Source organism: Corvus moneduloides, chromosome 3, assembly GCF_009650955.1.
Source record: "Corvus moneduloides isolate bCorMon1 chromosome 3, bCorMon1.pri, whole genome shotgun sequence".
Classification (NCBI taxonomy): domain Eukaryota; kingdom Metazoa; phylum Chordata; class Aves; order Passeriformes; family Corvidae; genus Corvus; species Corvus moneduloides.
The window spans coordinates 5627776-5642975 of record NC_045478.1 but is presented as its reverse complement, the minus strand read 5'-3'; the positions used below and the strand labels follow the sequence as shown (position 1 = coordinate 5642975).

At 44.2% G+C, this 15200-nt stretch overlaps 1 protein-coding gene across 2 annotated transcripts in view; it reads right to left on the bottom strand.

The window, feature by feature from the left end:
* Nucleotides 1-1352: 1352 nt before the first annotated feature.
* Nucleotides 1353-15200, bottom strand: part of RUNX2 (RUNX family transcription factor 2) — a 215829-nt gene continuing 201981 nt past the window's right edge. For both annotated transcript variants that reach the window (XM_032103957.1, XM_032103959.1), the window contains one exon: nt 1353-2245. In XM_032103957.1, the coding sequence (XP_031959848.1) occupies nt 1566-2245 (680 nt within the window). In that variant the 3' untranslated portion in view covers nt 1353-1565. The remainder of the gene's footprint in view (nt 2246-15200) is intronic.

Below are 15200 nucleotides of genomic sequence, written 5' to 3'. Positions count from 1 at the left end.
ATGGATAGGTTTATATATAAATACATATGCAGTAACCAAAGCCTCAAATTCAAATACACCTGAGCTTTGGGGAAGTTTGTATATTGATTTAATCTTTGTGGCTTAGGCTCATCTGTAACAGAAATATTTGCAAATAGACTGAATACTTCCTCTTTAATCTTATCTAGCGATCTCTCTGTTTGTCTGGGATTTTCCTAGAGATGGCCTCAGATCCTGATATCTGAGGGCTGCGTAGCTAAATTAAGGTGAGATCATACACAGCTTCACAGAGACCTTTATTTTCTTCTGTTTGCCATGAGCATGTGTTTCATTTTAATTCACTGGGATGAAAGGCAGAGCAGCAGCATAGCCTGGCTCAGCCACCACTGGGCCTGTGCTTGGCCCACCTTCAGGAAAAAAATATTTTGACTGGTGGTTCATAAAATCATAGAATGATATGGCTTGGAAGGGACCTTAAAGATCAGGGACACTGTGGATGTGGACAACCTGGTCTGGTTGTTTGCACTATGGGCAGACCAGTTTGCACTATGGGCTGAGATGCACAGAAAAAGCTCTGCAAGAGCTGTTCTTTCCAGGGACTCTCCCAGAGCTCTGAGCACATCCCAACCTTCATCTCCCTGCTCTGGTGCCTCCACCTGTCCAATGGTACCTCACCAGCTGCTCTACAGGTCAAACACCTGGGAGGAGCAAATCCTGGATTAATGTACAAGAGATCTTTCTCCATCTACAAAGAGGATTGTTTAAGGTTTCACACCTTCAATGCCACCTTTAGGCAAGCTGCTGCACCTTGGCAATAGGGAAAAGATGGTGAAATGTTGGGATTTATCCATGTGCGCCTGGCTAATTGTTGTAAATTAGCTTGGCCTATTTATGCCCAGGCACCACTGGCAAATAAGACAGATTGACTTGAGCTAAGCACCTTCAGTTCTCACCTCTCTTGGAGGGCAGGAGGTGGATGAGGCTGTTTGGTGGCTGTTCAGCCCCAGTGCTGCTTAGACAACTATGCTGCTTTGTATTCTGAACAATTTATCATGATGTGTACCTGCGCTGGTAATTACAATTACCCCTGAGATTTAGTGCATTGGGGAGGGCTCCAATTTCAACAGAGCTGTGCCATGCAGCATGGATGGGGAGGGACAGGGAAATTTTTCAAAGTTTCATTGTGTCCTTTGCTTTCTGTGTCCCCTCACATTGCCCAGAGTGGTTTTGTCACCTCCTCGAGCATTTTCTCGTGGGTAACTTCTCACCACTTCAGATTCTCAGCATTTTCTGTGTGAGACCTCACCAGCTCCTACCAGTGTTTATGTGGTTAACGGGTGAGAGGAGGGGAGCGAGTGCATCTGAAAGGAACATGAGAAATATAAACAATTTTATTAACAAGAAAGACCACAAAACTATTTTTTAATATATGCAGCCATTTACAAGGGGCAAACAAACAAACAGAAAAACCCACTGGAGAGACGCGGTCGGTGTCTGCAACTGCAGCGAACCCACTCTGATGGTGTGGGCAAGTTTGGGGAGGGTCCCTTTCCTCTGGGCAACACCATTCCCTGTGAAACCTGGCACTAAGGAGGGGAGGTGCCACTAGCATCCTGCTGGGGTGCCAGGGATGATGCCAGCTGGGTCAGGGCTCGGGCAATGGTGGAGAGGTGGCTGTTCATGGTCCGCAGCTCCGCCAGGATGTCGCTCACATTCGCCGACGCCTCGGAGCCCACGGGCACAGCCTGGGCAGCTGGCGGCGGGGAAGCAGGCCCCGGAGCACTGTTTCCCATAAGTGCTGCCTGGGGATTTTCCTCATGAGAGGGGGGTGGGGCTGGGCTGCTGCAAGGCTTCATGCCTTCCAGGGAGCCTGTGCTTATGGGTGGCTGGTCTTCCTCCTTGCCTTGAATGGTGGCGAGCGTTGCCGAGGCGAGGAAGGGCAGCCAGTTGATGAGGTGGGTGGCACCACTGGGTGGGACAACCGGCAGATAAATCCCAGGGTGCAGGGATGGAGTAGAGGCAGGTGGGGCAGGAAGAGAAGGAAGTCCAGGGTGAACAGTGGCAGCAGGAGTGGATGTTGATGGTGAAATAGGAGGTGGTTTTGGATGTAAGGCTGCAACACACGTGCGTAATGGGGGTGAAAGTGATGCGGTACCAGTGTCAGAGGAACAGGAGGGTGATGCTGGAGCTGTGAAAGGTCCAGGTTCTTCAGAAGTTGGTGGTGAAGTGGCAGCAGGTGGAGCATCAGGAGTGCAAGGATCTGAATCTGCAAGGAAGATACATCATGAGCCTTGATTCACAGATGTACTTACGTACAGGCTGTTGCCTGCTGTCCCTTCAATGGGACCAAGCCTTCCTTGATGAAAGGGGAAATTTCATCAGCTGGCAGTGATAGTCTCTGTAGGCCCATTAGAAAAGAACAGATGTAATCTAAAACAAGAGCCTATTGTAGGTAAGCATGAACTAAATATTATAAAACTAAATTATCTTTCCACTCTCATTCTTCATAAAGCTTCTGGACAGGCCTGAACATTTTTCTGGTTGGCATCTCATAGCTATGAATCAGCTGGTAAGTTACCTACTGTGTTTTCCTGGCCAGTCATGGAACCATGGTAATGTTCTAAGTGACTCAGATGTCCTGTGGAGGTGGGAGAGCTGGATGGCTTCTGCCAGAGCTAAAGTTAATTGCTACTTTACAGGGGGTCTCAGTTTTCAACATTTTGGTTTGAACAGACAGCTCAACACCAAACACAATAAGAGCTACCTGGTGGCCTAGACCCTTCAATATTTTCTTTTAATGTGTGGAAACGTGGCAGTGTTCACACAATCAAACTTTGATGTATATACCTGCCTAGATCCCTTCAGCAACTTCAGATATGAAAATCAAAAAAGAAGAGATAGAAAGAAATTGTTGACACTGGGCATCCAAGCCTGACATTTGTGCCCTCTTGGAAGTAGTTCGGTAGAACTCATTCGATGTCCACTAAGGTCATTAGAAACATTCTTGCTTGGACTAAGTCCATCAGATGCAGCATAGGAAGAAAGAGCAGCCTCTGGAGGATATACAAGGGCTTGGAGAGCCACATGATGGTCCAAGGTGCTCTACTCATCATGCCCAGTTGTTAAATACCTTACAGTAAGGATGATCCTACTTTTATAATAATTCTGAAAGCCAGAAATATAATAGAAAATTTTACCTTTTCAACAGCCTCAAAGATCTGCATAAGGGGAATTACTATACCACGCTGTACATCTTTATTTTAGCACTGGGAACACATTATACAAAAGGTGGTGAGATGCTACAGGAGTGGTCAGTGTAAGACAGATGGATTTTAAAACTACTTTTGCTGCAATTAAGTGCAAATTTTAAGGCAGTGCTGTGGATACAAAGACACAAATTAATAAATTTATCTAGGTTAAAACAACCTAGAGAAAGCCAAGTGCTGAGGTGTTAACACTATGCTGTTATTATTTCTGGCATCTAAAAAATCTGATGTGAGAAATCCACTTTCATTACTGGCTGCTTTGGTGTTCCAGATAGCAAACTAAAATTCTGACTCAAAACCAAAGGTTTTCCCCTGTCATTCCTAATACCAAACCAGTTGGACATGCAGCCAGAAAAAGTCCATCTTTGTCTCACATGGGACTACTATGTTGTTCCTAACCAGACACATATGTTGCTTGGAGAGGATTATGACACAAAACTCAGGCTGCCTTTATGTCCCTGAGATTTTTATGGAGACTTACAGCAGGTTCCTTGAAATGGTTTCCTTCCTTTGTGTATTGGCTTTCTTCCCAATGTGAAGTCCCTGCCTACACAGGCACTCGATCCCTGTCCACTGGAGGTGGGCTGAGAATCCTGGATTTTGGGCTTCCAAAGTGCTATTGATTCACCTTTGGTTTTTCAAAACAAAAACAAAAATAAAGCACAGCTCAAATACTGGTTCCTTTTCCATCCAAACCACCAAAGTTTGCAAGGACTGAGATGAAAGTTTCAGGTTTGGCTGCGCAGTGGTGTTAACCAGAACAGTGTTTATGATCCATATATAGCATGGCTAATCCCTGTCCACATTGCCTGAGCAAACCAAATTAAGTGTAATATTTTTCCATACATTAGAGAGCAGAGGAAGCTTGACAAACCTTGATGTAATCTGGTTTAGCACCATGGCAAATAACTGTCAAAAACGATTCTTAAATGGCCAAAGAGATACTGGGGTTGATACGCAAAGAGTAGCAACTAATACAGACAAAAATAGAGGCAAAAGTCTGGATACCCAAGGCTCTTCCATTTGGCTGAAACCTTTCCAAACAGTGTGGTTTCCCTATCAGAAGCCACAGCTTTGTCATCCCCCCAATCCCTATTTAAGATTTATTTATGTCATGCAGCTTTTAACACAACTTGTTCAGCTTGATCAGGCTCCTGTACTTCTATCTAAGAAATTCCACATGGGTGTCTGGACACCTCCACATGGATCCTGGTGTATCCAGGATGTGTTGGAGCTGTTGCAATGCTCAGATCATAGAACCCAGAGTGATTGATGGTTGGGATGGGTCTGACCCAGCTGTTCAGCATCCAAAGACTGCAGAATCACAGCATCACTGAGGCTGGGAGGGACTCCTGCAGACTGTCCAGTCACAAACCCTGCCCAAAGCAGTGTCAACAATTTTTTCTCCATGGTCAGAATCGCTGGAGTGTGTTTAAGAAAGTCCAGTTATATGGGAGGTCTGAGTAGGAAGAAGCATGGAGCAAGCAACTACAGTTGTGTATGAGATATAACAGGATTTCTCTTTATTTCCTTCCTCTCTAATGCTGGTTTTTCTTCTCTCATTGCAACTCATCACAACTTTAATGTTTGATGATTTTCACTTTTTTTGTACAGCCCTCACAGAAAGAGTCTTAACTGGAGCATCCAGGTGCACTATCACTGGTGGGGGTGTTCAATCCACATCTAGACAGAGCTGGAGCTAATTGGGGTTGGATGGATGCCTGCAGAGAAGAGATGTTGAACACAGGGTGCTCAGACTAGTGCAGCTACCTTCCCTAAAGGTATCAGCCCACCTGTGCCTGGTGAGTCAGCATCCTCCAGAACACCCAGTCTACAGAAGCTGGGTGGATGCTGTAACCTACTCCCACATGCAAAGACTGACTGTTCAAGGCAGGCTTGTAGCTTAGAAGAAAATTTATATCACCAGCTGGGGAAGTTAATACAGGACTCAGAAAACCTGGGTTGGGATCAAATTCATGCTAAACTAAAAATGCTTGGTGAAGAAATTCCTTGGAAGTCCCTGCATTTTCTGTGTTGCATATAGAGGGAAAGCCCCCTAAATGAAGGCTTAGACACATAAGATGTACCTCTCTGAGCAGCCTCAAGAGTCACTTCTTTTATATTGAGTGCACAGGCAGCTTTGCCTCATACTTCAGGAGGATTATTTTACTGAGATGGGATTCCAGTCACAAAATCACAGAATATCCAGAGCTGGAAGGGACCTACAAGGCTCATTGAGTACAAATCCTGATCCTGTACAGGTCCACCCCAAAAATCACACCATATGTCTGAGAGTGTGTTGTAGGTTTTTTTTGAGCTCTGTCAGGCTTGGGGCTGTGACCACTTTCCTGGGGAGTCTGTTCCAGTGCCCAACCACCCTCTGGGTGAAGAAACCTTTCCTAATATCTAACCTAAATCTCCCCGATACAGCTTCATGCCATTCCCTCGGATCACCTTTAGCTTATCTACACAGTCACTTCCCAAGCCTTTCTTTGCAGCCAGTGGATTAAATATGTCTATCATCACTATTGCCTGAATGAGAGAGGTTTGTCCTCATCACTTGGCTGGGAATAATTTTGGATAACTAACTTGAATGTGGATGTCATGATCTGAAAATGCCTACATTGCAAAAGAGAACTATACCAGTGCATAAAAATGACCGCCCATCTTAAAAACATTCCCTACCTTCCTTATCTACTGTGGATCTCCCAAAGGGAAAGCCATTGTACATCCTTGTGTTACCTATTTGAAAGCAGGAGGAACTTCCGCTCTGCCACCTCCAAGAGGATCTCAGGGTGTCCAAAACTCATGGGACTGTAAATAGCGCAGGTAATTCACTAATGAGAGGAATCAGACGAGTACCTCCAGGAGAGGATTTCCTGGTACTTGTCGTGCTCATGATGATGGATGTGACCAAAAGATTAATGGTCTTCCCTGTGAGAATGGCAAACTAAAGTTATTTTAAATGCATTCAGCTGTATGAGATGATCACATATTTAACTTTAGAGGCAGCCTTGGCTATCTAAGCTGCTTTTGTTTGACTACTGATTTTATCTGCCTTGCAGCCAAATTGCTGTAAACTCTGATTCCTTAGTCTTTTGTCAGCTAACAAGGGAAAGGTCTGTGAAGAAGAATTCTTGAGGGAAAAGAAGGAGCATGACTTTCCACGGATTCAGCTCATCTAACATTAGCCCTTTAGCTGGCATCTAGCGTGAGACAGTTGTCTTGGCTCCAGTCAAGAAAGAAGCACCTCTGGGGTAAAGCCATTCCAAACTATCAAGTCCCTAAGTGGGGTGAAGGATCACGCTCTGAAGTGTCCCTCCCCTCCCAGAACTTCTGGTAAGAGTAAGTCAGCTACCTTAGATGGGCTTCTAAATGGCTCAAGTTGGGTGAGCTGGATTCCTCACTTTATTTGTAGATTTAGCAAGTAATTTCACAGAATCACAGATTGGATCAGGCTGGAAAGGACCATGGTGGATCATCTTGTCCACGCCCCCTGCTCAAGCAGGGTCATCCCAGAGCACAGGATTGTGTCCAGACATTCCTGGAATATCCCCAATAAGGCAGAATCCCCACCCTCTCTGGGCAATCTGTTCAGTGCTTGGTCCCTGCACAGGACAGAAATTCTGCCTCATGGCCAGGTGGAGTTTCCTGGGCACCAGTTTCTGTTCGCTGCCTCTTGTCCTTTTTCTGAGCCCCACAGAGCAGAGCCTGGCTCAGTCCTCTTGGGATTGCCAATTTCCTATCAAATCTCAAGAGCAGATGGTTAATGCTGGCTCTGTGTTCCCTTGGAAAGCACAAAACCATGTAGATAGGGTTTAAGACACAGGAGAATAGAACCTGAAGCCCCCAGAATGCTTCAAGGAATCAGCTTGTGGTTGAGAAGGTGATAATCTTTCAAGTGAGTCAGGACCAAAAAGCAGTCTATTTCAATAGTGCCAGTCCTTTTTTTATTTATTCAAATAACCAGTACTTCAAGGGGGCTTGTAGAAGTGAGGAAGAACAACTTTTAAAAAGGGAAGATAATGATAGAAAAAGGGGGAATGATTTTAAACTAAAAGAAGGGGGATTCAGACGAGACATCAGAAGAAATTTTTTATTCAGAGAGTAGTGAGGCACTGGAACAGTTTGCTCAGAGAAAACGTGCCTTCCCTGGAAGTGTTCAAGGCCTGGTTGCATGGGGCTTTGAGCAACCTGGTCTGGTGGAAGGTGTCCCTGCAATGAACAGAGAGGTTGGAACGAGACAGTCTTTAACCTTCCTTCCATCCCAAACTGTTCCATGATCCTATGATACTGTGATTCAATGATAAGGGTATTGAGATGCTGAAATGAGCCTCTTTGGTGAGACAGTGACCTGCAGGAGGCCTCTGTGCCCTGTCCTTTCTGCTCAGGTTTGTGCAGCTGCTCTAAAGCTGTCGGTGTCTGTGTGCGTGCCCACGGGACTGAGTGCGTGCACGCTCCCCCTGCATTTCGCAGCTGCTTCCCAAGAAAGTCTAAATATACTCCTGCCTCCGCTTTCTGGTGAGAAGTGAAACTCAAGTCCCAACAGCTTGTGGTAAATGAAAGCCCAAGAGCAGCATGTGCGTCACTGAGGGCGGTGCTGCCTTTGCAAGGAGAAAATCCATCTTTGGGATCTGAATCTGAAGCCAACCCTCCTGCGCTGCTCAGGTTTGATTCAGACGGAGTGACATTGCTTCCCACTGCCAGGCTGAGTGAAGCTTAGAAGGGTTTTAAGCAAGATTAGAAGGGATTAAGTCACCATCTTGGGTGAAGAGGCCACCAGACATTACAGTGGAGTAGGTCTGAACAGAAGCATCAGTGTGAGCACTCCAGGATTGGTGTTTGCATACATGTGATTTCAGAAGCTGAATTTGGCTCTAGATATTATTTTGGCTCTAGTCTAACCTTTAATTAATTAATATAAACTAACTCTGAACACTCACTTGCTTTTGGGTGAGCTGCTTAGAAGTGCATAGAAAATTCATAAAAACGTTAGGCAAGCTTATTGTTAATTATTTTTTATATAAAGCAAATAACATCTGTGTCCTACGAACCTGCTTCTCTCTTAGTAGGTAGAAAAATACCAAAATATTTTATATATTGAGATGCTGCTGCCTTTAATGACAGAAGTGTTTTTATGTAATTAAACATGCCTGTTCAAGTCAGGAGTTTTGTGCAAAATATTGATTTGAAAAGAAAAATAGAACAGAGTATTCCAAATCAACCCTATTCCTCTGGTTTATGGCTTCTGCATTAAAATTATTTTTAAAGGGGTTTTGCAAATAATTGCAAATAATTGTAGGTTACGAGAACAATGCTGTAATGGAGCACGTGGCAAAGTCTCTTCCAGAGTCCATGACATTTCACAAAAAATACCCCAACTCTGTCTCTGTGCTGTCAAACTGGTTGAGTCATTTCAGCAAGGCTTCTTCCTCTGGCCTCTTGCTTTTTAAGCAGACTAATAACAATCCATCTACTCTACAGATTTTAATTCACTTAAAAGTTTTTCTGACTTCATAAACTTGTGCATCTCTTTGGAATTTGTTTCTTTTTTTTTTTTAATTGTGGTCTGTTTTGGGGTCTGTTTCTCTTCTTTCAGGTACGGTACACCAGGCTTAGCTGGACTGAGCTTTATGTGACTAATCCCATTATGACTCCTGTGGAGTTGTGCTCTTTCAAAATTTCTTGAGTAATAGTCTGTTATGAGTACATACTTATTCCCATGTCATGCGAACAAATTTGTTCTCACAGTTTGTCATGGGCCATCTGCTTTTTCATCTTTGTCCCTGGCTTAATTTCAGTGAGATTTTATTCACTTCCTGACAAAATGTGTGTTTTTACACTCATTTGGGACCAGATTTTCCAGGAACCTGAGGTCCTTCTTTGACACCTAAGGGACAGAGCCAGACTTTTTGAAGTGCTCTGAAGCTCCTGTTATTTCTGAAAACAGAAGAGTCCCTAATGATGCCCTGACATCTCAGTGTGGGGAGGGAATGGGAAAAGAGGAGGTAGGCACATTGGAGAGGTAATATTGCTGGGCAACAGGCAATTCCTCATGACAGTGCTCATTGCCTAACATATTTTTCCTGGTGTGCTCAAAGCCCTGCACAGATGAGTCCCACACTGGCTGCACTTTTTGGGGGCCAGACTGAAGCACAAAAAAAATGAAATGGCTTGATGGAAGTCCATCATGGAGCCAGGAGCAAAGGCCACTTTCATCTTCCCCATCAACCAGCATTGCCAATGCAGCCCTCTGATGGCTCCTTTGCCCTCTACTTCTATTAATGCAACTTCTCTCCCCTTTGCAGCACAGAAAAAAAAGCACAGCAGAAAAATCTGTTGTGCCTAAGGAGACTGCCAGCCCAGCCCTCCCATGACCATGCAAGAACATCTTCTCCACCCACATGTGCTCCCTTCCCAGCAACTTATAGAGGATGGCAAAGTCACTTAGGAGACTTTTTAGGTCCTCTGAAACTAAAATAAGACTGACAATTACTTCTGGAGAGCCAAAAGAAACAGGAAGGAGAAGAAAGTAGTATAATTGTTCAGACCACTTTGTCCAGACTGCCTTGTATTTTGCCTCTGTCGATGGTCAGTAAATGCTGCCTCCAAGGAGGTATCAAAAAATCTTCAGTAACAGCTATACCATAGTCCATTGTAGGAAATTTTCCTCATGTTCCATTAATGAATCAGGTTTTTGGCCCAGGACAGATGTTTACACTATCAACAATCACCTTTGATGAAGGCCAACAGATTTGATTTAAGATCAGGCTCAAAATGGACTGCAACTGCATGGACTGCAGCTGAAAGAGCTTGTGTGTAATTACATCTCTGGATCTGGCTATTAGCTACACGAAAGGGTTTTTCCTGTTTTGAAACAGACAGCTTTTCCAACACGTGTAATTCTTCTGAGAGTCTTGTTTTCTTTCCTTAATAAGTACTATTGTCTTTCTAAATGTCCCTATTATGGTCTTATTGGCATTGTAAACATCCCATGTTTTTTTATTATTTTTCTTTTTCCTGTTTCTTTTTTTCTTTTTCTTCTTCTTTTTTTTTTTTTCTCATCCTTTGGCAAGGTTTTGGCAATTAAATCCTACAGCAGTGAGTTTCTCAGGTTAGTTTTGCATTGTGTGAGGAAGTTTTTCCATTTATGCAGCAAATTTTTGATGCTGATCAGCCAGGAACATTTTCTCTAAAACCACCTGTGTGCCTACTCTTTGTGGCTTTCCCAATTGCACTTCCTGCCACATATGGCCCTAGAATAAGTCCATGATCCCATGACATCAGCAGGTACTAAGAGGTACAAAAGAGATTTGACAGGATGTGTATCTTTTACCTTTAAACAAAAGGATCATAGAAATCATTAAGGTAAGAAAAGACCTCTAAGATCATCAAGTCCAACCATTAACCTAATAGTGACAGGTCCACCACTAAATCTTCTCCCCAGCTGCCACATCTACACATTTTTTGAATGTTTCCAGGGACGAAGATTACACCACATCCCTGGGCAATGTTCCAATGACTGACAACCCTTTCAGTGAATAAATTTTTCTTAATGTCCAATCCAAACCTCCCCTGGCACAACTTGAGGCCGTTTCCTCTCATCTTATTCCTTGTTACCTGGAAGAGGAGGCCAACCCTCACTTGGTTACAACCTATTTCAGATTGTTGTAGAGAATGAGAAGGTCCCCTCTGAGCCTCCTTTTCTCCAGGCTCAGCCCCACCAGCTCCCTCGGCTGTTCCTCATCAGGCTTGTGTTCCAGATCCTTCACCAGCTCTGTTGTTCTTCCGTGGACACACTCCAGTATCTCAGGATGAGGCAACCAGGAACACTTATAGAAACAAATCTTGATGGTCCAGATATTTTAAGTTTATTTTTCTTTGCTGGTTTGAGATTGGTTTAATTTCTTTACATATATTCTCTGAAGGCTTCAAAGCAGATTCAGATGTTAATTAACCAAAAATAGTTATATTTTCCTGCTGGTTTTTTTTTCCAGGAAAAATATGAGACACACCATGCAATCTTATGGTTTTAGTAGCCAGTGAGTCAAGTCTGGAAATTTGGTTCACATGAGTCAACGAGATTTCAGGTTCCTACAGAGAGTCCAGCAAGGACAATGTCCAGCCAGCAGTGGATAGGCCTCTTTTGCAGACACCATATGGCTTTTCTTGGGCTGATTCATGAAACAAACTGCATCCAGGCTGGGTTACCTTGAATCTCTTCCATGCTGTGCTTTTTGATGGTTTGTCTCTCTCAAAGGCTTGTCACAGCTGTGTTCCCCACTGAAACACAGGAACTATGTATTTTCCTGGGTATTTACCATCCAACTGCCCCAGCACAAGGATTCTGCTGAGCATTAGAGTCTACATAGCAGAGCAGTGGTCTAGCAGTCCTTATCTTGTACTATCTCTCAAGCTGTGGAAACTCACTACTTAAATGGAAGAGACAGTGAAAAAGAGGGCAGAAAGTCCCCTCTCCCACCTTAGGTCCTTTAGAGCAGAACCAAGGTTGTTGGTTCTCCTTAGCGAGGAACTTTTACGTGGAACAAAGGCTGAGTAGGAGGCCACGATTAGACACATCACAAAAGACTGTCTCTGCAAGATGAGCTTGGCTGTTGCTCTGCCTAAGAGTTTGCAGGCCAAAACCTGTTTGTCAAGCTAAAAGTGGACACCTTGACTATACAATAAAGAGCCCCTCAGTGATCTGAGGATGACAAGGGAATGATCTTGCCACAAATATGCAAGAAAAGTAGGAACTAACTCATATAATTGATTAAATTTTCATATATTTCCCAGCATGTTTCACCCCAGAGGCATGGTGCCATTTTTAGGAAAATAATCTTGTAACGAAAATCCCCTGAAACTGCACAGCCTGAGGTGATTTTTATCGTCTTCATACACCAAGGAACCACAGAGACCATATCTTTTCTGCTGAGTTAATCTGGGTGGGAGACAGCCATATCTGAACACCTGAGTTATGCCAGTCTGGACATGAATTATTTCCCTGAATGACCCTACTGCTCCTTTGCTGTTTGTGAACTTTCCTGAGTGTACCAGGGGTTTCAGACTGGAGGAGGAATATCTCATATTTTTTTGTGCTTAGATACTCTGCTTTCCCAATCTCTTGAGACAGATGTGGGAGAACTTGTTTACTCCAAGGAAAGGCTTTCAGGAAAGCCCTGAAAGATTCAACTCACTCGTGATCAAATCTGAGTCCTTACTGCAAAAAGGATGAGTGCCAACCCATGGCCAGACCCAGGCTGCTTATCCCCTCTGCAGAGCTCCCAGCCTGAACTGAAACTACTTCCCAAGCCTGAAAGAAGTTTGAAATGCCCATGGAGTCAATGCCTTGGAGATGTACCTTTTATCCTCTTTCACTTCAACTGCTCAATATGCCCAGGCAGTTGTGGCAGGCATCATGGAAATGCTGTCTTCACAAAGACATTTTGTCTCCAATAACATTTTCATTTTACACCCAAGTCTAGCCGGAGGTGAATTCTTTTGTTTATTGAAGAGCCACAGCTCCTTTGGAACAAAATGTTCTCCTGTAAGCCGGGTGAGACGCTGGTTTTATTGAAGAACAGTCCTGCAGACCAAGACAATGCTGTACTTCACTACCCCTTTTGAATTACTTCTCTGTCATTTCCCAGAGGAGCATGATCGGCCGACCACTAAACTCTGCTTTAAGATCTTATGCCCGATCTAAATGAGACAGAATGAAGCCCTGGAGAGATTTCAACCCTTGCTTTGTTGAAACAACATTGCTTTGTTTGGAATGCATTTGCCTTTGTACTGGGGAATGAAAATGTAACCCAGTGCCCAGTTTTGAAATACATAAATACAACACTTTTGGTAACGTAACATATATAAAGACAGCCATAGCATATGCTTTTTCTTACACTTCCTTTTTCTTGGGGATCTTCAACCAGTTTTGAAACCATCAAAGCCTGAGCTCTGTAACATCTCAGTGGAGGATGAACATATCATGTCTGTGTTTCAGGCTAGCATGGTGACCCAGTTAGGAAATCTGTAGCAGACACGAAATGAAATCCAGACCTGTGCTTGCAACAATGAACTTAGCCTTCCCCTGTGCCCAGTTGGATTACACAAGCCAGGAGCCACCCAAAAGTTCATGACACCCACTCACATCTCCAGTCAGTGGTCACCACTATTTGGGTCCCAGGTCTTTCCTGGGCTTTACTGTAATACCCTTAGATTATGAAGAGATTTAGAGTTATGATCCAAATCATCCAACCCAGGTTGAGTCCTGGAAACAACTGAGACAGTTGGACTTTTTCCTACCTCTTTCTACAAATTCACTGTTACTTCAGTGCATCTTGGGGCAGAAATTTCATGAATGCAGGCCCTTGCTGTACCATTAACTGGTGGATGAAACCACACCATCAGCAGCTGTGGAACAGCAGTCAGAGAATTTGAGGGGTGTTGCTTGTGACAAGAACAAAAGAACTAGACTAGGAGGTTCCGAGTTCCTCATCCCTCCATCCTTCCCACAATGTGTCCTCCCGAATAACTAAGTGGAGGAGGCATTTGCCCACTCTGAGAGCAAACAAACCTGTCAGTCCTGCCCAAACAGAGGTGCTCTGTCTCTCTGTCTGAGTCCATGTCCTTTGATCACCATGGGCACCAACTCCTGTCTGATATTTTGGGCTGTGCAGGGTGGGCTTGTTCGCTCGCTGGGCGGAGGGAAACACCTTGTCAGGACAGGAAGGAGTGATTCAGCCACTCCTCACTCTGAGTCAATATTTACCCAGAGGCTCTGGGTTTGGGGGAGGGATGGTCTCTCTCCAGGGTCACATTCCCACCCTCCTGAGTGAGGTGGCTGGAGCCACCAGTCTAAGAGGGTGCTAGCAACCTTCTCCTGGGAGCTCAACTGCTTTTTCTAGGCTGTCTTTGGATGCAAACTGGCATGCTGTGGCTATGTCTCTTTTTCTTCTAATTGTAGTCTGAAGCTTTCCTTAATGGGACAGAGAAGTCTTTGAGACTGGAAATGTGCTTTTCTCTTTGTTTCTGGTAAGACATAACACTGTCCTCATGGGACCGCACTCCAACAGGGATATTTTAGTTCTGCCTGGCTCCACTTCTTGCTGGCCCGCGGTCTGATTGCTGTTTGTCACTGGGACTGCAAGCGCTGGGGAACAGAGACGGCCCTCACTGCAGCTGCTCTAGTAGGCTGGAGCCCTGAATTTGGCTGGGCTTCCCAAGCATTTCCACGAGGCAAATAGTAACATTTCAGCTGGACACTGTATTTCTTGCTAACATTCCTAAGGGGCCATGTTGGGCTGCCTTTGCCTTTTCTCCAAGTTAGATGCATTGCTAGATTTCACCCCGGGGTTTGTTGTGTCCTGCTGGTGGATGATTATATTCCTCTATTTGAGACATTGAAGATGAAAGAGCAGATGGAGATACCCTTTTGCTTGGACCCTGATATGATTTTGTGAAGATGTTGAATATGTCCCATCCTTAAGAACTTGGTCTCTTTTATACTGGTGTAAAACAGGAATAATCCCATTGGCACCAGTGTCATTTACACCAGCGTAATCATGGGAGAAGGAGAAGAAATAGGCCTGCAGGGATTTTTTGTTTCTTTGGGGGGAACCATGCTGACTGTAAAACCACAGCAAAATTATTTTTAAATGAGAAAAATTTCTTTAAGACAGATCAGACTCTTAAAAAGAGAGACAAATGGAATGAAACTCTGCAGTTCAGAAAGTCCTGCGGTATTTGGGAAATGGGGCAGTTTGCTGTAAAGGGAGGAGTAAACAGCCAAAGCCAGGAGAGCTGCAAAAAGAGAAAGACCCAGAAAATGAAGCTGCTTATGAATTACATTATCAAAATTTCTCAGAGCACAGGAGATGAGCTTGTAAAGGCAAGTTTGTTCTCAGCACATGCGTGGAAAAATGTAAACCTCAGTAAGAACCACTGAGTAAACCTGAG